At 45.6% G+C, this 22,417-nt stretch overlaps 1 protein-coding gene across 1 annotated transcript in view; it reads right to left on the bottom strand.

Moving 5' to 3' along the window:
* Positions 1–1,038: 1,038 nt before the first annotated feature.
* NSG2 (neuronal vesicle trafficking associated 2) overlaps positions 1,039–22,417 on the bottom strand; it is a 55,198-nt gene continuing 33,819 nt past the window's right edge. Inside the window, exons 4-5 of the mRNA XM_030573703.1 lie at positions 4,569–4,679; positions 1,039–2,998 (exon numbers count right to left, since the gene is read on the bottom strand). Of these exons, the coding sequence (XP_030429563.1) occupies positions 2,807–2,998; positions 4,569–4,679 (303 nt within the window). The 3' untranslated portion in view covers positions 1,039–2,806. The remainder of the gene's footprint in view (positions 2,999–4,568; positions 4,680–22,417) is intronic.

A 22,417-nucleotide genomic window follows, 5' to 3' on the forward strand; every position in this document is an offset into this window, starting at 1 on the left:
GAATTAAAGGAAATGTTTTTGCTACAGACAAAGCCATGAAGTTTGGCTATAGATCCAAAGTTCAGGGGTGGCCAGATCCAGGCTCTTGGTACAGCCCACCTCTAGTTTTTGTAATGTGTGTATATATGGTTTCGTGTACCATTCTCTTGTAACATTGCTCATTATTATTGAGCCCAGTAAATACACAGACAACACTCACTGGTGTCCCTGGAAAGGTGGTCAAAGTACACTACTGACAAAGTTTCCTTGAAAGATTCTACCAATCTTAGAAACATTCTCCGTACTTAAAATGGGGGTAATATCTTTAAAACCTGTAGAGATTGTTGCACCCTATCCTCTGTTCCCTCCTTTCTGTGTTTGGGGCAGAAATTAGAGGGACAGGGTGAGTGGGATGGAGGTTGTTTATGCTTTTGTGCTCTCCTTCCTTGAACTTGAAGCAGTTGGCAGCATACCCAGCCCTGGTGTAAATTAGAGTAACCACAGGGCTACTCTAAGGTACACTATCCTTCCAGGGCCCAGCAAAGAATAGCCATAGCACAGTGTACTCTGGCTATAACTCCTCCTTGCTCCCTCCCCTTCTATTCCCCACCTCCAGCCTATACTCCCTGACTTGCCCCCTACACTAGGATCAGGGATGGCATTGAACCCGTATGCCAGCTCCATGCAGGCTGCAGCAGTCCTCTGCGATATTTCTGTCCTTTTATTTTGCCAGAGCAGTGAAAAGGGAGCCTTATGTAACTGAGAATCAGATGATCCAGTAGATGCACCCACACTAAAGCCTCTTGTTTTGAAGGTTTTTTTTCAGCTGAAAAACAAGCAAACAAACAAATAAAAGTGTTTGAGGTTCCCCCCACCAGCAATAAATGCAAGCGAGTTCTGAACAACCTCTGAAGCTTCCAAAAATTTCCATTTCCACCAATACAGAGTAGACGTCTCTGCCACCACCACACTCAGCAGTTCCGTGCACACAAACATTCCCACTGCTCCCTCTTCACAACATGACAGCAGGACACAGACAAAAGAAACCCTTCAGGGGAGTTGAGACTCTCAGACACATCTAGCTTTATTTTTCCTGTCAGAAAAGTTCAAGAATTACACCAAAAAATACTTCAGTCTCTGCTACTTACTGACAAAACGCACACCACAAAATTATAAATTGTTCAGTCGTTTGTCGGAGTTTTGATTTTTCTGTGGTGGGGTTTGTACATTTCAAGTGAAAAATGAATTTACAGGTGAAATATGGTGGGAGGGGAATCAGACGATGGGGTTTGGCACTACAGTTTTAGCTATACTATACAATTGCTTATCATGACTCCTGTCAGCTCAGTCCTGCCCCCATTTACACCAGGCTAATCCCATTCAAACCCCTAGCAGCTGTGTGTGCATAATGAAGGACAAAACTCTGCCCAGTGGGTTTGGCTCCCAGTTTCTAGCCTGCAACACCCACAAATCTGATCAGCAGGCTTGGTGAAATGCAAACCTTAAACTCCAAACCCAAACATCTGTCTTGTCCTACTCCTGGTGCTTATTCTTTTGAACTCAAGCTGACTGCGATCACAAGTATTTTAACTGTCACACTGCAATATTTTGGGTGGCAGCTCTGGAAAAGAAAATTCCTTTTACTCAAGTCTTACAAAACAGACATGCTTGCTCAGATCAGTTTGCAAGCTAGATACTGGGCTGTGTTTGAACACTGTACAGGGCTGGACTCGGCTTGGGGTTTGTTTTTACATTCACGGGTTTATAAGTCAACTCAAACTTTGAATTTTGATAGCACTGTCTATCATTAACTCTCCAAATATTTTACACACCAACAGACAAACCCTCACAATCCCCACATAAGTAGTGTCCATGAAATAAGGACAAGGGGGAAATGAGGCACAGAGGGGGCTTGATCCTTTAAGGTGCTAACCCTCTCCTGTGAGGTGCTAAGCATCCTAGACTTACAATGAAGTTATTTGTTCCTTTGCTCTCCAAAGAAGTGCTCAGCATCTCAAAGGATCAGGCCCCATGTGACTTATCCAAGATCACACAGGTAATCTGTGGCAGAACTGGGAATAGAGCCTGACTCCCGGTCCTGTGCTGAAGAGATTTAAACACAACAGCTTCCTTCTCTTGCTCTATGTCCAAAACATTTAATCCTGACAAACCCACTGAAGATCTCCAATACCATGACTGTGTATTCCAAATCCCTCGATCTTTCTGTTTTTAATTCAGGCCTCAGACTGAACACACATGCGTGTGTACTTCTCTGGCCACAAACTAATGCTGATACCGTATTCTGCGCAGCTCAGTTTGCCAGTAGAAGGACCCTGCTCTGGCAAGTTTAACTACCCAGTGACATGATTCGTAAAAGACTTCCCCCTACCCCTGCATGTCAAACAAGGTATTCAAACGTTCTTCCGTTACATACTGCTCTAGGGTCACACCTTTCTGCCAAAGATACAGTTTCTGGGAGATTCTCTTTGCTTGCTTGATTCCATCCTGTCTGGTTGTTTTCTGAATTTGCTTTTTTTGTTTTTTCATTTATTTTTCTAACAAATATTTAAGCAATGATTTTAAAAATATTTTTACATCATAAAGTTACAGTCAACATCAAACATGCCTTTGTACAAGAGCCTGGCTCAGTTACAAATCCACGAGAACAATGCATGAAAAGAAATATCAATTAAGATGTCTCCTGCACTTGAGTTTCATTTCTTCTTCTTGTGCTGTTAGCACTGCGCCCTCTCTGAGGCAGAGCGATACTTCATAGACACGGTGTTGTTTCCCTACTCCCAACCCCTCCCGTCACCACTGAGTAGTTTTAATGGCCTTCTGTCTTGGCAGCCTTGGCTTCATGGTTTACCGATCCCGAAGAAAGCCAGGGCGATACAGACCGTGAGCTGGTTTGCTTAGCCATGCTGTAATGGCTTATGACAGTATAGAATCTGCCCCGGGAATTGGAATCCTGTGCTGAGTAATAGGCATCCAGGGAGGCTGGGATACATCTCTTATGCTAGAGAGAGGGAAAAAGCAGGAAAAGTAAGTAGCAGTCACATCACTTAACATTTATTTTAAACTCCCAGTTCGTTCTCACGTGGATGACCGACTCAACTCACTGGTTCATAGCAATTGGGCTTCTTGCACCAATGGAAACATATGTGCTCCTCCATTGACAAATAGCTTGGGGGATGCCAAGAAACATTAGATAGCACGGGGCTCTGAGACAGGTTCAACAGATGTCAAAACCTGCTGGAATTGGCAGCCCTGATTAAGACTGGTTTCATTCTGTGAAACAGAACCAGAATTACAGAATAGGGATCTTGCTGCTCTGGCACAGCACTGGAACGCACCAAGATCAGGCATCTGCTAGTGGTACTGGGAGAGGACGTTGCTTAGCTCACAAAGTGTTGGATTGACAGCCCTGCAGACTGACGTTCTCTATTAATCTGTAGAACAGATACAGGCCAGGCAGAAGCAATGTAAGCTGCTTATATGCTACCCTGCTACCATGCCTTATCTCTGACCTGCAGGAAGACCAGCCCTAGAGATAGGTGGCCAGTTCAGTCTCCATGGCCCTTTCTGTGCTTCTCCTCTGTGCTGAGGCTGCCAACTAGTCTCTACTGCTGTAATGTGGACCCTTGTACACTAAGAACTGTACTGAGAAAACCAATTTGCTTTGTATAGGCCACAGAAGAGCCAACAAATAGTAAGAACCTTTGGTCCAACCTGCTCAGATTGATAGTGGTGACCTGGAGGTGAAGGGCCCCATTTATAATTAGCATGCCCTTTAGCCATCCAGTTCTCCCCCCACCCCATTCTAGTGTGATTAAAGACCAGAGCAGAACACTAAATCCAAAGTGCATGAACTCTGAGGAAATTCACATTCAGAATTCAAAAGTCATGACTCATCTCCTCTCTGATTTTATGTACACTAAGGGAATAATTTACAACAAACAATATATCGAATAACTGAGCCTCTTTTCCTGTTCATAGAATATCCCCAAAGAATTAAGACCTCTATGAATTTATTCGCTGTAAATAGTCAGTCAAGATGTGTTTTGCAAACTTTTTTAACTCTGTGAACTGAGCAAACAGTTCTCAATGACTATCTGATATTCAAACTCTGTTGATTAGCTGTGATTGGTCAAACAAGTTACACGGTTTTGTTTCTGTTGGCCTACTGGACGAGGTGCAAAAGCATGCCTCTCAAATACTTGCACATGCGAATTTCAAAATCAGTATCAGTGAACGCTCGTGCATGCAGCATTGAAATTTCCCTTGCATGAACATTTATGCCAGAAAAACTTGATCATTTGAATGTTTGTGGGAAGCAAACCCAAAATTCAGCTGCAGTGCATTCATTCCAAAACATGAGGGATTATTTAGGGACATTTGTTTGTGGCATTCACAGAGATCTAATCCTGACGATTAAAATATAAAATGGTGGAAGCAGATGCAGGTTCACATTTTCCAAAAGATTGACCACTTTTCAACATATTCTTGTAAATGCTCTGTTAGACTCTGACCATGAAGTCAATTGAATTGTCAGAGACGATAGAATCTATCTGGCTGGAATCTCTTACCTTATAAACAAATCCATCTGGGCAACTGTGATCATAAGTAAAGGCTTTGTATACCACAAGAAAGACTATGCAGGCAAGGAACGCAAGAGCCAGACTTATGAGAATAGTGACCTACAAAAGAGGGATAATATTACTCTACATATGTCAAAATGGCATATAAGCAATCTCACAATTAAATGACATATATTAACAAGTGTTCTAGTGGCCTGCAGTCTTCACTCCCCTGTGCTGTACTTAACTAAGCGTAGTCATTGAATGAGTGCTACATCCAATATCCCTGAATTTTGACATGCTTCCCCCCTTGACCCAAGACCTTTGATGTTGCATTTTCCACGTTTAATCCCTTACACATTTCTCGATATTCAGTAGGAGATTTAGTGCTCTAAAAGGCTTTGCGTTCTCACACTCTGATCTTGGCATCAATAGAAAGTATTTGCATGCAGGCCCGCTGGTGTCAATCAGAGGTCACAAACTGGGGGAATAGTCATTGTCTAACCAGCTGTAGCCAAAGTTGCCTCCTGGCCCTGGTAAGATCCTATTTTTTCCATTTACCAAGGGCAGGTGAGTGGGTAACAAGAATAAAGTCTCCGTGACACACTATACTTCTATGCCTTCTAAGTTACATCCAGCTTGATGTTATATGGTTAAATTCTGCCTAGGTTTCCTGGTGGGAAGGAAAGGGGTGTCTTCCCCTACCATACATAGCTGCAGAATGGTGACCCAGCCTTTTGTTTTAAGAGCCAGGCAAAGGACCAGCTAACAGGTCCTGTATAGTGATGATCACAGGCAGTGTGCTCAGGCAGATTGAGGGCCTGGTGATGATCAGGCCAATGCTTCTCTTCCCCTTGTGTGGCTGCTGGCTCCTGGCTAGCTCACTGACAATAGCACACACAATGCTCCTTTTTGGACCCAACTCAGTGTTCTGTCCCCTCATGCCTGAATGTGCTACCCCACTTGAGCCATTCTGCTTGACTGGTGCAATTTCATTTTCTCCAAACCACCCAGGTTCTCTTAAATGGAGTTACCGGCTTCATTCAGAGGACCTGATCCTGCTGTCTTAAATCAGGCAAATCACCCACTGAGACCTGGATTGGGCCCTGAAATGCTCCCCGATCTTCTGACGAATCTGATGTGAGTTTCAAGTTTGTAATAAAACCCAAAATCAGGGGAAATTCTCGTGGTTTCAGGTTTCACTGTGAACATCCAGCTCAGCAATAGCACTAATCTCCCAAAGGTTTTGCTTATCCTAGCAGGTGTTCAGCAGGTGGGCAGCAGAAAGCGAAACAAGGCTTCAGCACTGCAATCTGCCTTTGTGCTGCCAATACTATGACTACCCAGTTCTGTCAAGGCTGTTGCATCATGCTGACTGGATTGGCATTAAAAAATAATCATCCCTGGGGCTCAGACGTAGCCCATTGCACTGCTATGGAGAGCAGAGTCACATTCTTGCTCTGTGGGATGACAGGCATGAGGAGTGCAATGAAGTTAAAGCTTAAAACCCCTGGCAGGCAGAGCATTTATGGCCACTTCCCTCACCAGCTTGGCTGGCTGGAAAGGGCAGGAGCAGCTTCTCAAACGGGCCTAATGCTTGTCCAAGGTTGCAGGGTGGCTGCCTGCACTGGTGAGGGATTGTAAGGCTCTTGCTGCAGGAACAGATTCTGTGTTCTGTGAAGCAAGTGTGGGACCCTATGGCAAGGAAATTGCTGAAACAAAGGGTTAAGGCAGTAATTAGCTTTGTTCTGCCCTCCTGCTTACTACTATGGCAAAGGGAGACGCAGAGACATATTCAGATCTCTCTCTTTCAATGATGCAACTTGTATATTTTATTATTATTTGGATGACAGGGCCCCCACTAATTATATATACCCATAGTATCTACTCCTAGAAGCTGCTCCCTTAACCTATTCACAGTAGCCTGGTGATGTTAAGAAAAGAGAAAAAACAGAACTATGGCAAAGCAGACAGAATTGTCAGGAAAGGTAACTAGTCTATGCAATAAAGCACAGACTTGTGCAATTCAGAATTTATAGTAGCACCATCCAGTTCAATTAAAAAAGCTGACTCTTGGATCACACTGTATTCTGCTTTAATTCTCTAGCAGTTCTAAGGGTCAGTATGATAGGAATCCATACCTGGGCTCAGACAGGCTGTTGGAATTGCTTGCAAACCAGGAATAGATCTGGCCTAGTAAATATTCCAGAAAGATGTGCCACATGGTGAGGTATATTCCCAAGCACACAGCGTCTGGTCCATTACTTATACTACATGCTGCTACAGTAAACCTGGCAATGCTACCTACGATGGCCAAGACATACAAAGCTACATTTTCAATGGATATTGTAAGAATGTTGAATGGAAAGAGTACAGCTAATGTTACATGTCCCCTGCGGAATCTACCTCCAGAAGGTCCACTCCAAATCAAAGGGGAGAAAGGGGACGAAACGAATACTCTCATCTGCAGTGATTAATTAGCCTTTTGTTAAATTAGAGAGTTTTAGAATGAAATGTAGAGAGATAATGAGGGCAGGCGAGATAGAGGCTAGAGTGACTGTTTGTGTGAATTCTGCAACCTTCTCTGGCATCCTAATCTAGTTAAGCCACAGCCCCTTCCAGAATGAACCTTTCAAACTAAGCTTCCCCTTAAGGCCTGATGTGCTGAAAAGAGTGTCACATAAGCACAGGGTGTCTGCAGCGGTGAGATTCAGATATTTATTGCCAGCCCTAATCAAATATAACTTGTAGGGAATTCAGTACTGCACCAGGGGTGGTTGGTAGAAACGCAGCACGTTTGCATGAAAAATACTACCTACAGCTATGAAGATGTTGACTCTTTTTACTATATGATGAATTGGATTTGCAGGTGAATTTCAATGGGTATTTATTTAATATTTATATTCTGGTAGCCCAGAGGTTCTCAGCCTGGAGGAAACAGCCACCCTGCCCTTTTCATATTGCTAAATAGGATGGGGTCTGGGTTACATCCCAGCTAGAAGGAAGTGGGTGGACAAGGAAGACGCAGCATAAAAAGCTTGACATCATAGTAGCCAATCAGGATAAAGGTCCCATGGTGCTACATGCTGTGCAAACACAGAGGCAGGCATGGTCTCTGCCCCAAAGTTTACTATCTAATCTGTTTAACTGGCTCTTTCAATTGCCTGTCAGATTCTGCAGGTGCAATGTAAAAGTACTACCGGTACTTTGAAACAAAAACACATCCTAATAAATACTCAAGAGATGCGTATCCTGAGAAAAACTCTCATTTACTAAAGATCTGCAAACAGTGACGAGCTGCCAGAATGTTAAAAACCGGTTCCCTACCAGGTCTTCGGCAGCACTTCGGCAGCGGGTCCTTCACCTGCTCCGAGTTTTTGGCTGCACTTCGGCCGCAGGTCCTTCAGTGCTGCCGAAGACCCGGAGCGAGTGAACGACCCGCCACCGAAGTGCTGCTGCCGACCCAGTAGGGAACCAGTTATTAAGCGCCGTCTGGTGAGTACAAGCCCGAGACCCCCCACCTCCTACCCAACTCGTCCCGTTCCATCCACTGCCCTGACCCCATCCACCACCACCCCAACAGACCCCCGGAACTCCCACGCCTACCCAACTCCCCTCCCCCTGTTCCCCGTCCCCTGACCGCCCCGCCAGAACCTCTGCCCCTTCCAACTGCTCCCTGCCCCTTATCTAACCCCTCCTCCCAGCCCTGGCCCGGCCCCCTTACCATGCTGCTCAGGGCAGCGTGTATCGATGCTGCGCAGCCTGCTGGAGCTCACAGGCCCCCCCTTACCTTGCCACTCAAAGCGGCAGGAGCTGCAGAGCTGCCCAGGAGCAGTCCAGAGCACTGGCACTGGGCTCTGCGAGAGGAGGGAAGGTGGGGGAGAGGCCAGGGGAGCCTCCCAGCTGGAAGCTCAGGCGGGCCAGACAGGATGGTCCCGCGGGCTGGAGTTTGCCCACCCCTTTAACAACCGGTTCTAAACCAGCTTCTAAATTTAACAACCGGTTCGCATGAACCGGCTCCAGCTCTCCACTGTCTGCAACCCACCACTTTCCCTTCACTCACCACTCCAGCAAGAGGCTTGGAAAAACATTTGTCTTATAGCATGTCCTGAAAAACCACCGAATCCCAGCTCTGGCAAGCTACGGCAGAAAAACAGCTCCTGCCACCAGCCCCATCTCATTTAATACAGGAAATTATGAGCTCGCACACTTCTGATGATCACAACTGTCAGTATGTTGAGGGTGGGTAGTTTGATAATGATGGTGACTGAGCTCCCTTGCAAGCTGGCAAGATGGCACTATGGCAAGACGTATATGTTGCTATGCTAATATGAGTGTTTGGAGGGCAGCCCTTGATGCTGGTTAGAAGGCCTGAGAATGAAGTGTTGAACTATATGGTGCTGTTGCTCTGCACTATTTACAGTATATAGCACAGGAATCTTGCCAGGCCTGTTACTCTGGGTTGATTGGAGGAGACTGATGGGGGATCAGGGTAAGTGTAAGATCAAAGAAGGACATGAAGTTGTTGGGTCTAAACTTTTGGTGAACTTTGGAGCCAAAAAACACCCAGACTGGCCGTCTCTGCATAATCCTTTCTGAACCTTTTTTTAAACAAAGCACTAACCTGCAAACTACTCATGACACCCCCTTCCTCAAGTAGCCATTAGCCTTTTATCTCTATGCATTTACTTCTTAAACTTGCTCTTCCTGTAAAATCTTGATTGATTATGCATGACCATTATCTTTTGTTAATCACTTTGTTTACTTCTGTGTATAAATATTGATGCCCACCCCTAATAAAGGGGCCACACTTATTCTAAAGCTTTTGGGGTAGTGTGTGCCCGTTGATCAACGCATTTGTGTCTGGTCTCTGACAGAATTGTGGGCCCATATTCCAACTCCGCACAACCTCGGGTGTTGGAGAGGTGAGTGAGGACTTGCTTTATTACCTAACAATTTGGGGGCTCGTCCGGGATACCTTCTGGTGCGGTACCTCTGTCCAGTGGTCAGACCACTCATATATGAATTGGCAAGGCGCCACAGGAGATTTCTCCTAGCCAATTCAATATTGAGGGGTCGTGTATTGGACAGCAGGGTAAACGCCAGTTGGAGGGCTCCTGTCAGACACCATGGGTCAAGGGACTAGCGTGCCTCTTGAGAGTCCGTTGGGGATTGTAAATAAGTTATGGAATGAAGGGAAACTCCCAGTACAGACAGGAATGTCTAGGAAGAAGTTGTACACACTATGTGTAAGGAATTGGACTGGGTATACCGCGGTATTGGCCGACTCGGAGATGAGGTGGCCTTCGTATGGCTCTTTCGAGCAGGCTGCCTTAAGAGGAGTAAAGAGCCAGATCGAAAAAGACCATCCGGGACAGTTATGTTACTGGTTTTGTTGGGACACAGCAGCAGAGCTGTGGAAATCTTTAAAAATTATGGCAGTCAGGTACTCTCCCGAGAGTGAACCCCCTCCAGGTTATTTCGATGAAGGGTGTAGACCACGGCGTGTTTTGACTCGTCAGCTGGTCCCCTCTGCACCTGCCCCTATTCCTCCGCAGGGGAACTCTCTCCTTGTAGCAGAGGGGAATCTGCAGGATCCCAAATTGGAATTTGTGCAGAAGGATGAGGAGGAATTGGAGGGGCCAACCTCGGGAGGAGTAGTTACTAGGCTTAGGTCCAAGCAGGTACAGCAGGGTGCATGCCCCCCCCCTGAGGATAGCCTAGAGGATGTCTCTGTCAAATCTCTTGCGAATAATAAAAGTATGGTTATAGAGATGCCTTTACAGGTGCACGATCAACCTTATATGAGCAATGATGGACGATTGCAACATGCTAGTATTGTGGAATATAAAGGATGGCTAGAATGGGATTTGAAAGAGTGGGGACAGTTGTCAGGGTCTTTTGGGGAAAATCCCCGAAAGATCATAGAACTTCTAGAAAGATTGTTTTTAAGTTATAATCCTACTTATACGGATGTGGATCAGTTGTTAAGTAGAGTTTTGACTGGAGAAGAACGTAGTAGATTGTGGATGGCAGAAAGGACATGGGGAGATAGCAATGCAGCTAATGTTACTTGGATGAATAGGCGGGATCTGGCCGCTGGCTGGAATCCCCTAGACTGGACTCAGCTAAGGCTGACTCAGCTGCGAACAGATAGAGAGCGATTGTTAGAGAGACTCAAGGAAATGGCTCGCCGCTCGCCTAATCAGGCTAAGTTCATGCAGATTCGGCAGGAATCTGATGAGCCGCCCAGAAAGTTCTGGTCGAGGCTATTGGAGGGGGCCCGAATGTTCACTCAGATGGATCCTGAGAGAGAAGCAGACCACCCTACTCTTATTTCATTTTTTGTGAATCAGTCGGTGCCCCCTGTAAGGGATTACTTCTTAAAGTTTCGCCCTGGTTGGGGAGGTGAGTCAGTCACTTCAGTGTTGGAAGTAGCTGATTTTGCCTGGGAGAAAGAAAGGGAAAGTAGTAAAAAGAAAGAGAAAAAGGAAGAATATAAGCTGATGGCTTTAGCTTTTCACGGTGGTGTTCGAGGCAAAGGCCGTGGCCGTGGCAGGGGATTCCAGGGTGCCCGGGGAAGAGGGTCCTGGCGACCCCAGCCATCAGGAAATTGTTTTCAGTGCGGACAGCCTGGTCACTTTAAACGTGAATGCCCCTGGGGACGCCCAGAAGGTCTGGCTGCATCCGCAGATGCTTACACAAGTGAGGAATACACCCCTGCACCACCAGCTCAGCCCATCCCCCAGGCCTGGATCAACTATGGAAAACAGCAGCAGCCGCAGCAAACTCAGCCTCCTCAATGACGGTACCGCGGGGGCGAAGGCAAACAATGTGATGGTCTTATTTCCTTAATGTCTTTAGCCGGCTCCTTTCTCACTTTCTCTCCTCCCAGCGAAGAGCCTCGTTTAACCCTTTCAGTCCAGGGACTGCCTGTCTCTTTCCTCATTGATACTGGGGCTACTTTCTCTCTTTTAAATCATGCCCCCTCTCCCTGGCTATCCTCTGAGGTTAAAACTGCGACTGGGGTGGAGGGCAACCCACAGTCTCTGGGACTCACTTTGCCTTTGAATGTTATTTATGCTGATAAATGTTTTTCTCACCGTTTTCTTTTTCCCCAGCTTGTCTGATCCCTTTGATGGGCCGGGATTTACTCTGTAAGCTTGAGGCTACTTTAACCTGCACTCCTGAAGGGGTAGGATTATTGATGACAGTGTTAGGAGATTCGGCCCCTACTCAGGGTAATTGGGAAACACCCCCCTCTCTCTCCCCTGACCTCACTGACTTGCCTTCAACCCTCTGGGGAATTTCTGACACTGATGTTGGCCTGCTCCTTTCGGCAGAGCCCGTAAGGATTCAGGTAAAGCCTTCCTTAAGCCCCCCGTCAGTCCCTCAATACCCCCTGTCGCTGGAAGCCCGGGAGGGCATCCGCCCCATTATTGAGGGATTCATTGCACAAAAGCTAGTCCGCCCTCAGCGCACTCCCTGTAACACCCCTATACTGCCTGTCAAAAAGCCTCCTAAAAAGGACGGAGACCCTGTTCGTTGGCGCTTTGTACAGGATCTACGAGTTGTTAATCAGTATGTGGTCCCTCTTCATGCAGTAGTCCCTGACCCAGCTACTATCATCAGCCAAATCCCCTGGGATGCTGAGTGGTTCACTGTTATTGACTTAAAATCAGCTTTTTTCAGCATTCCTGTGCACCCAGACTCTCAGTATCTCTTTGGTTTCACCTGGGAGGGACAAAGTTATGTCTGGCAACGACTTCCTCAAGGCTACAGAGACAGCCCCACGATTTTCAGCCAGTGCCTCCGCCACGACTTGGAAGGTTTCACCAGTCCGCAGGGATCCACATTGGTCCTATACGTAGATGACATCCTATTAGGTAATCGCGAAGAAGCTGCCCTCCGCATCGATGGTAAGGCACTTTTATTATACCTACACACCAGAGGCCACAAGGTAAACCCTAAAAAGATTCAGTGGGTCTCACAGAAGGTCCGATATCTGGGCTTCCTGTTAACCCCAGAAGGAAGACAGATGGACCCAGCCCGCATAAAGACTATTCAAAACTGCCCTCTACCGAACACCAAGAAACAACTTCGAGGTTTCTTAGGATTAATTGGCTTCTGTCGCCCCTGGTTGCCGTCCTGCGGGGAGTTAAGCAAACCGCTCCACCAACTCACTGCTAACCTTGCTCCTGACCCTTTGCAGTGGTCCCCGGACACTATTCAAGCCTTTCAGTTACTCAAGGACAGTGTGGCCTCCTCCATGTCTCTCCGCCCCCCCAATTACAGCAAACCCTTTCACCTTTTTGTCCACGAGAGGGGCGGAATTGCTAGTGGTGTCCTTACCCAGCTGAGCGGGCCCCACCATTTCCCGCTTGCTTTTTACTCTCAGCAAATCGACCCTGTCGCTCAGGGAACCCCATCCTGCACCCGGACTCTGGCAGCAGCTGCCCTGCTGATCACAAAGGCAAAGAGCCTAACCCTGGGTCATTTTACCACGGTTTGGACCTCTCATGCCTTGTCAGCCCTTCTGCGTAGGGGCACAACCCAAGTCTTTTCGGCCCATCGTCAGCAACAGCTAGAGGCCGAACTCTTAGAAGACACTAACCTAATTTTTGAAAGGTGTGGACCCCTTAATCCAGCTACCTTGCTTCCTGACCTGCCAGTCCCCCAGGACCAGCACGACTGTGTGGAAATAGTTTCCAGCATCTTACAGATAAGAGACAACCTGTTTGACGTGCCACTGGACAACCCCGATTGCATCCTCTTCTCGGACGGAAGCTCCTTCTATGTTGATGGCAAGCGTTTCACTGGTTATGCTGTCACCTCTGAATGGGACATTCAAGAGGCCGCCTCACTGCCAGGCAACTGGGGAGCCCAAGCCGCTGAACTCTATGCCCTGGCCCGAGCTTGCCAGTTGGCCGCTGGTAAGACCGTTACCATTTTTACTGATAGCAAATATGCTTTTGGAGTTGTGCATTGTCATATCCACCTCTGGAAGTTTCGAGGTTTCCAGACAGCTGCCGGTAAACCCATTCAGCACCTCCCCCTCATCCACAAGCTTTTGGACGCCCTCCAAAAACCCTCCGTCCTGGCTGTAGTTCACTGCCGGGCCCATACTAAAGATAGCAGCCCCGTTACCCGTGGGAATGCCCTGGCTGACGCCTCCGCCAAGAAGGCTGCCACCTTACCTTTAGCCATGCCCACATTGGCTATTGCAACCTCCTCCTTTACTCCACCGCACCCCGTACCAGTACCCGCTGCTGAACTAAAATCATGGGAAAGCCTCGGGGCCACTCTGGTCAAAGGGACCTGGCTTATGCCAGATGGCCGAGCCTGCCTCCCTCGCTCCACATACCCTGTGGCAGTTCGCTGGCACCATGATAAAGGGGGTCACTACGGCACGCACGCCCTCGTGAACACTATCGCTCGCTTTTGGTATGCTCCAGGCATTCAACCCTATTGCCTATCAATAGTGAAAGCATGCAGCACATGTCAGCGTAATGGACCTGCTCCACCTCTTAACAAATTAAGGGTGGAAGACCTCCGCCTGCTGCTCCATTTCAACATCTTCAAATTGATTTTGCAGATATGCCAAAGGCTTTTGGAAAAAAGCACCTCCTTGTTTTGGTTTGCCCTCTGACTTCCTGGGTCGAAGCTTTTCCTACTGCTAATTGTACTGCTGCCACAGTGGCGAAGATTCTCCTTAGAGATATTGTACCCCGTTTTGGCATCCCTCTTGTGCTCGACTCAGATCGCGGACCTCACTTTACTGGTCATGTCCTTGGCCATTTAGAACAAGGACTGGGCATTTCACACTCCTTTCATACACCCTACCACCCCCAGTCTAGCGGGAAAGTTGAGCGTATGAATAGGGAACTTAAGTTTACATTGGCTAAATACTGTCAGGAAACAGGATTAAAGTGGCCTCAGGTACTTCCCTTGGTCCTGTTTCACCTTCGTACTCGCCCAACCCGCGCATTGGGATTATCCCCCTTTGAACTGCTCTATGGACACCCCCCTTTCAAAGGCGGGGCGCTACCACGTGCTGATGTTTCACTATTGGGAGGGGATCATATGACTGCGTGTCAGTTTCTCTCCCTACAGGCTCGCCTCCGTACCCTTTGGAAAGCCTCGCAGTTTTCCCAGACCGTGCCGCTGGAGGAACAAATCCACCCGTTCCAACCAGGGGACTTCGTCTGGGCCAAAAAGTTCGTTCGTGACGACACCCTCCAGCCAAGGTTTACTGGACCCCACCAGGTTCTTTTGACAACCCAGACTGCAGTGTTCCTGGAAGGACGCAAATCTTGGATCCACCACTCCCACGTCAAGCCAGCCGTAGTGGACCACAGTGACGGACCAGCAGCTCTTGTCACCACTGAGGACACTGCCTTCGACCAGTGGACCAGCTTACCTCTCTCAGACATTAGACTTAAATTAACTCGAAAAAATGAGAGGACCCTTTATTCTGACAACTGTATGTTTTTTATGCTTTTTCAGTTTATTTTCTGCTTATGAAGATAATGCTTTTATTAGATATTCCCATGAGGTTAAAACTCGTATTTTAGGAAATAGAAGTGATTGCTGGGTATGTACTCAATTTCCAGTAAATGCAGCACAGGGACTCCCCTTCACACCCATTCCCCTAACCACTGCTAATATGACTTGGATGCCACCGACTAGAATAAAAGATCCAGTCCAACCCAATCTTACATGGGACAAAACAGAAGTGCCAATTAACAAATATCTCAGGGTAACCAATCAAACAGGATCACTGTGTTTTGTTAAAGAAAAAGGGTCAACTTTTGTGGGAACAAGTAATGCAACATATATTTTAATGGCACCGCCTTTAGTAAAAATCTTGGCTTCAAGCCTTGCGCATCCCACTTATCCCATATGTGGATCCCTCACCCCGATCCAACCTTTTCAACTTTTTCATGGAGGGGCAGGTTTTCAGAGTCAGTTTTTAAAAAGCCCTGCTCAGAGCTCGAGGGTGTCCAACTAATTGTTAAAGGATACACAATTGCCTTCTACAACTGCTCAAGCAGTACTACACTGCCCTTTGAGGACAACACTACCAAATTGTGCCTCTGCAGTTCACACAACGACCCCTCTGCGTTACCAGGGGAACAGTGGTACAACGGGCGGTGGGTTACCTCCTACTTTGAGAAATGGAATACCCAAAACGCCTTATATGGAACATACTGGGTGTGCGGGCCCAAGGCTTATTATTTCCTCTCCCCTGATTGGGCAGGGTCATGTTATTTGGCATGGCTAGCACCGCCTTCTCGGATCTCCCTCACCCCCCCTCATTTTCCCCACGTTCGTAACATCCGTGAAACTGACAGAGATATTAATCTCCGTGATGGTTTGTCCTGGCAGCGGTGGGCTGGTCACACTAGCTTAAAGGGTGCTATCATCCGTCTACAGGGACTATTAGAATCTTTGACCAATGAAACTGCAACCCTATTTGAAAACCAGGCCGGGGAAATGTCCCAGCTGCGCCAGTTGGCTTTGCAAAACAGAATGGCTTTAGATATGATGTTAGCAGCTCAGGGAGGAACTTGCGCCCTCATAAATGAAGAATGCTGTGTTTTTGTAAATGACACCTACTCTGACACTTTTCAACGTACCAAACACCTAAGGGAAATGGCTAAAAACTACTCCTCTGGCCAGCCACCTTATGATTGGTGGGGAGCCTTATGGAATTGGCTGCCCGGATTTGGGTGGGTTAAAAACCTCTTGGTGGGTGTTGTTGGGGCCATGGTAGTCCTTATAATACTGTGTTGCTGTATTCAGTGTGTCCCCTCCCTCATAAACTCATGTAAGTCAGTTTATTCTTTTCCCACTTCAGCTAAAAGCCTTACTCTCTTCGAATTGGCCCAGGCTGAAATTGCCAAGCGGCCCTTGAGATCTTGAAATAGGGTGTAGCTTTTTGATTAATAGTTATCTCAAAGCTACAAATGGAGGAATGTTGGGTCTAAACTTTTGGTGAACTTTGGAGCCAAAAAACACCCAGACTGGCCGTCTCTGCATAATCCTTTCTGAACCTTTTTTTAAACAAAGCACTAACCTGCAAACTACTCATGACACCCCCTTCCTCAAGTAGCCATTAGCCTTTTATCTCTATGCATTTACTTCTTAAACTTGCTCTTCCTGTAAAATCTTGATTGATTATGCATGACCATTATCTTTTGTTAATCACTTTGTTTACTTCTGTGTATAAATATTGATGCCCACCCCTAATAAAGGGGCCACACTTATTCTAAAGCTTTTGGGGTAGTGTGTGCCCGTTGATCAACGCATTTGTGTCTGGTCTCTGACAGAATTGTGGGCCCATATTCCAACTCCGCACAACCTCGGGTGTTGGAGAGGTGAGTGAGGACTTGCTTTATTACCTAACAAAGTTACACTGTATATGTGCATCAAAACACCTAAGACAACCATACTTGTCAAAAAAACAACCTGCTGTTTCTGCATAGCAAGAGGTTACTCATTCTCTGACCTATTTTTCAGTTCCCACAACCTTCCCCCACCAGCGATATGGTATAATTCATTGGACTTTCACTACATCAAAGCCCATTCAGTCTCTGCCTCCCATGTGTACAGCACAATATCCTGCTTTTACAGGGCAGACCAAACAGGCTTTCTCAAGCCCAGTCTTAGCATCTGGGCTAATTTGCCGCTTGAGAAGAGAATGGGAGTGGGGGGATAGTCCCAAAACTGTGAGACTATCATCTCCCAAGTCTAGAGACTAACACTGGAAACTGGCCATAAGGATGGCAGAGGCAAAGTCCCTCTCTAACTTTCTAAGCCAGCTAAGGTGGTCAAATTACTTGTTTTTCTTAAGGGTGAAACACCAGTCTCAGTACTTGAGCTCTTTGGGGCCACAGGAATATCCCTTACACTGCTAAGTCCCATGTTAATATTCATGCTATATGAGAAATCATTAATAATCTGACATTACCAGTCCCTTTCCTCTCTAACAACTGAGCCTCTCATGCCAATAGGCTCTCCTTAGACACGTTCTACTGTAGCAGCAAAATGCTAACACCCAATTCATAACCTCCTAGAATCAGGCAGTTGTATTAGCCTTTTTCTCCCTCCCTTGTGTAAATGAGCCCACTTTCCTCTCTGCTGCAGTTTCATGCACTTGCAAAATTACAGCGTGGCACAATATTATACATGATGATACATAATGTAAAATTGATCTGGGATGAAATGTCACATAAGGTTTTAAAACCTATGGGGAAAAGAGAAGAAAAAATCCACCCACAAATATATTGCCAAGCCTGAGCTAAGATCCAGCTCCCTAGTTATTCCAGAAAATACAAAGTTTCATTAACATTCAAATACCAAAGACTCACATCGCTGCTATAACTATTAAACCTCCACATTCTAAAAAAAAATGAATACCATGAACCTCAGCAGTCTCAAAGCAATATAAACACTCACTTAAGGGAAATAAAATGTACTCAGCTGACAAAACCTACAAGCACCGCAGGCATGAATCTGTCGTGTGTGGCAGCAGGATTGGGCTAATGGGAGAAGTTTTTGACCAGCGGTGAAACAGTCTACACCATTATGGTCACTGCTTTTACCAAATTATGATACATCTTGTGCAACGTATGCCCGGTGAGGTCTCACTGGAAAAGTCATAATCTAGTGACCATTACTGTCCTGTTGAAATGTATCATCAGTGTCAATGCAGTTATGAGATTTTGCTACATGTTTGTTACTGAAATGCTGTGAGGCTGGGAAACACCCACAGATTAGCCCCTCAGAGACGACAAAAAAACTGTAAACACGGAGGCCTTATGTACCAAACCCCATGTAGCCCAAAGGTGCAAGCAAAAATTTGCAATTCATAATGAAGGATGGTCAGCAACTCAGGTATACCATGAGGGCTGCCTAACCCCATGACACAGCATGGATTTTTCCAGCACCTGGAGAAAAGTATAAATGAGGGACAGTGACATCACCATGGGGCCTCTCTCTCCTCTCCCATCTCAACACAAGATCATTTGGAAGACAAAGAAAAGTCTCGAATTGTGGGGGTGGGAGGACTAGAAGGCTTTCTAATTAGTATGAACTGTGAACTGAAAACTGCCTGCAATGTCCAGTAGGGTGAGAAAAACTGTTTAATTCAAATCTTGTTTAGCCTAATAAAATTTAGGATTTAGAATGAGTGTTTACTTTTTATTTCTTATGTTACCAACTCTAACCTTTATGCATCCCTCTTATAATCACTTAAAATCTATCTTTCGCTAGTTAATAAACTTATTTTGATGTTTAATCTCAGCCAGTTTGTTTGTCTAAAGTGCTTGTGGAGTCTGCTCAGGTTACAGATGCTGGTGCATGTCTGCCACCCTTTGAGTGGTGAACTAATTAATGAGCTTGCATTGATCAAGAAGCAGTGTAAGATGTACATTTTTGGGATGCAAGGCTGGGGGAATTTCTGGGGGTGTTCCTGTATTCAGTTCATGAGTGGCTTGGGAGAGTATTCGTGTAACTTTGAGTATGCCTTCACATGCTAAGGGCTGTGTGAGAACAAAGCCTGAAGAGGCTTCTTGTCACTAGCAAAGCAGTGTGAGAGGTACCCTGAGTCAGAGAATTAAAAAGGCACAGTAATTCCACAGTCCAGGTTGTACCCCGGGGCATGTCACACACCTCACATGTGTATCCCAAAAATCTGTTGGAAAGGGGGTCCTTGCCAGAAGATCACTCTAGTGGAATAGAAGTAGGAGAAAACACGCGCACAAACACACGCACACACAGAATTCCCCTGGAAACTAAGAGCCTGATCCAAAGCCACTGAAATCAATGAAAGGATTCCCATCAACTTCAATAGGCTTTGGATTAATGTCTAAATTCACTTTCTCCCTCCTCCCTTTCCAAATACAAAACAAATGCTTCGTTTTCCCAAAATCCTGTGTAAAAGCTAAAGAATGCCAATCCTCCAAATACAAACAAGCCATTCTAGATTTTCATTGGGTTTACTGCAGTGAGATGACAGCTAATTGTGGTGGTGTTTCTGGTAACCTGGCTCTCATACCATGAGTCTGAGCATCCTTTGTACTGTGTCTGGTCTCCATGGCTGGCTGCGCATGATTTTTCACCAAAAATTCCCTTTGTCTCTCTTTAGTCACAGTGCAAAGCCTTATTTAAAAGCAAAACCCAGAATAATACTGGATTTAAACAGCAGGGCATTCTGTTAATAACCAGTTACATTTCAAGATGTCTTACATTTTTATTCCTTGCCTGTTCCTCAGTGGCTTCTTCCATCTTTTGGCCTGATTTTCAGAGGTGCTAAGCTCCTGCAGCCCCAACTGAGGTCAACAGGAGCTGAGTGTGCTCAGCATCTCTGAAAATCAGGCTACTTATCTTTTGCTTTTGAATAGGCGCGGGGGTTTGAGAGTCATCCTGGCATCTTATATAGGCCCTGATTCTGCAATGGCTCTTGCGGATTGGCCCCTAGGCTGGTGCAGAACCCCACGGAAGGCAATGGGGCTCCAGCTGGGCACAGCTGTTCACCTGCATGGAGTTCATTACATGATCAGGGTCTTAGAGACTTAGGAAATTAGAGCTCACTGGAAATACCAAGTATGGGCTGAATCCTGCTCACCTTACTCCAGTCAGTAACTTCATGGAACCTGGTAGGATTACTAGCATGTAGAGCTGTGCAGATACTCACAACAAATAATTTGTTCAGACAATTTAGTTTTCTCTCCATATGAATTTCCCTCAAACGCATGCGCTGTTTGAATTGATCCAGCAAATATTTGTTGAATGTTGTTTTTACTCTATGGATTGGACACAGACTGTTCACTACTACCATTTCACATCCAAGCTGTGTTGGAGTTACAGATTTTTCACACAAGTTGTGTAACAAAGATTGTGTTCCCGAATGGATGACTGTAACTCTTACAGAGACAAGGTGGGGAAGGTAATATCTGTTATTGGACCAACCTCTGTTGGTGAGAGAGACAAACTTTCGAGCTTACACAGAGCTCCTCTTGTAACCTGAAGAAGAGCTCTATGTAAGCTCAAAAGCTTCTCTCTTTCACCAACAGAAGTTGATCCAATAAAAGGTATTACTTCCCCCACCTTGTCTCTCTAATATCCTGGGACCAACACAGCTACAACACCACTGCATGCAGCTCTTATAGTCAGGTTTCAAATGCACTTTCTTTAATATTTTTTTTAATCAGCATGAGTAGAGATACAAAATAACTAATGGTCCAGTGACATGGGAAGGCTACAATTTTAAAAAACTAAAGGAAATTCTTATTACCCAACATGTAAATACTTACAGAACTCACACCACAAGATATCACTGGTGTATGCTTAGTAAGATTTCAAAAAAGATTAGACATTGATATGGATAATATCCACAATGGCATAAACTAGGATCAAGAAAATATAATGGGTAAAATAACATGTTTTAGGGCCTAAACCAGTAATTAACTGTATTCAGGTTGTTATATAATTGTCCATTATGGAGTTTCTCCCACCTTCCTCAGAAGCATCTGGCACTGGCCACCAAAAGAGTATTCTGGTTTAAGTGGACATTGGTTTGACCTGTATGGCCAATCCTATGCTCCTCTAGTAAAACATGATCACATAGTTTAAATGTGATTGAAGCAAATTCACTGTTAAATCTGAATAAAAATGTGCAGTAAAATGTATTCACTCATCTCCACTCGTGTGAGGAAGATATGGCCTTTATTAACACCTGTTCTGCCATTTGATATACCTACCAGGAGAGCTTTTTTCTAAACCTTGCAAACAGATATCCTACTTCCTACACCGGGGTAGGCAACCTATGGCACGCGTGCTGCCTTCGGCATGCGAGCTGATTTTCAGTGGCACTCACACATCCCAGGTCCTGGCCACTGGTCCAGGGGGCTCTGCATTTTAATTTAATTTTAAATAAACCTTCTTAAACATTTTAAAAACCTTATTTACTTTACATACAACAATAGCTTAGTTAATATATTATAGACTTACAGAAAGAGACCATCTAAAAGTGTTAAAATGTATTACTGGCATGCGAAACCTTAAATTAGAGTGAATAAATGAAGACTCGGCACAGCACTTCTGAAAGGTTGCCAACCCGCTGCCCTATACCTTTCCAGATGTTCAGAATCTTGTGTTTACGAAAGCCCAGAGATTAGTCAGATTAGGAAGGAACAATGGCCATTAACAGAAGTTGCCACCTATAGAATTAATCAGCCTTTGAAGCATCACAGATAAATGAGTTAACACCAGCACAGTGCACAGAGCTTTGTGTTGCTATGCAGCAGAACAAAATTCAGTTCCTGGGGAAAGATCAACATTCCTCCATGGGAGAGTCGCTGGGAGGGGGATAAGTGGGAAGGAAAATTCTGCACGTTTTTTCCTGGTACTGGTAGCCACGGTGGGAATGATTTGGGAACAGTGGGTTATGGAGGCCACATGCCTCTTGTGAACCCTTACAGAATAGTTCCTAGTATTACTAGTCTGTACCCTGCTCTGAATCTCTCTCTTCACATCCACTTTTCCAGGGAATGAGGCCACCACAGAAGCAGAGCGTTCAACTCTTCAAGACACTGAGTATATGACATTACTCAGCGGTAGGCAATTAATGTGACATTTCACATGAAATCTCAGCAGTGAAAAGTTAATTTTTTTTGAGAATCTCCCTTTATGCAAGAACAAAGAATCTACATAGGGGAACTTTCAGCACTTAGATCTGCAGGATTTCTGCCAAGATAATTTTAACAGAAGGGGCATAATGCCAATAAAAAACAAGTCTCTTCCCATATGAGAGTTTTGGATAAATTAATGTCATTCCATTTGGAAACCCATGA

This window comes from Gopherus evgoodei, chromosome 8 (assembly GCF_007399415.2).
Source record: "Gopherus evgoodei ecotype Sinaloan lineage chromosome 8, rGopEvg1_v1.p, whole genome shotgun sequence".
Taxonomy (NCBI): Eukaryota; Metazoa; Chordata; order Testudines; family Testudinidae; genus Gopherus; species Gopherus evgoodei.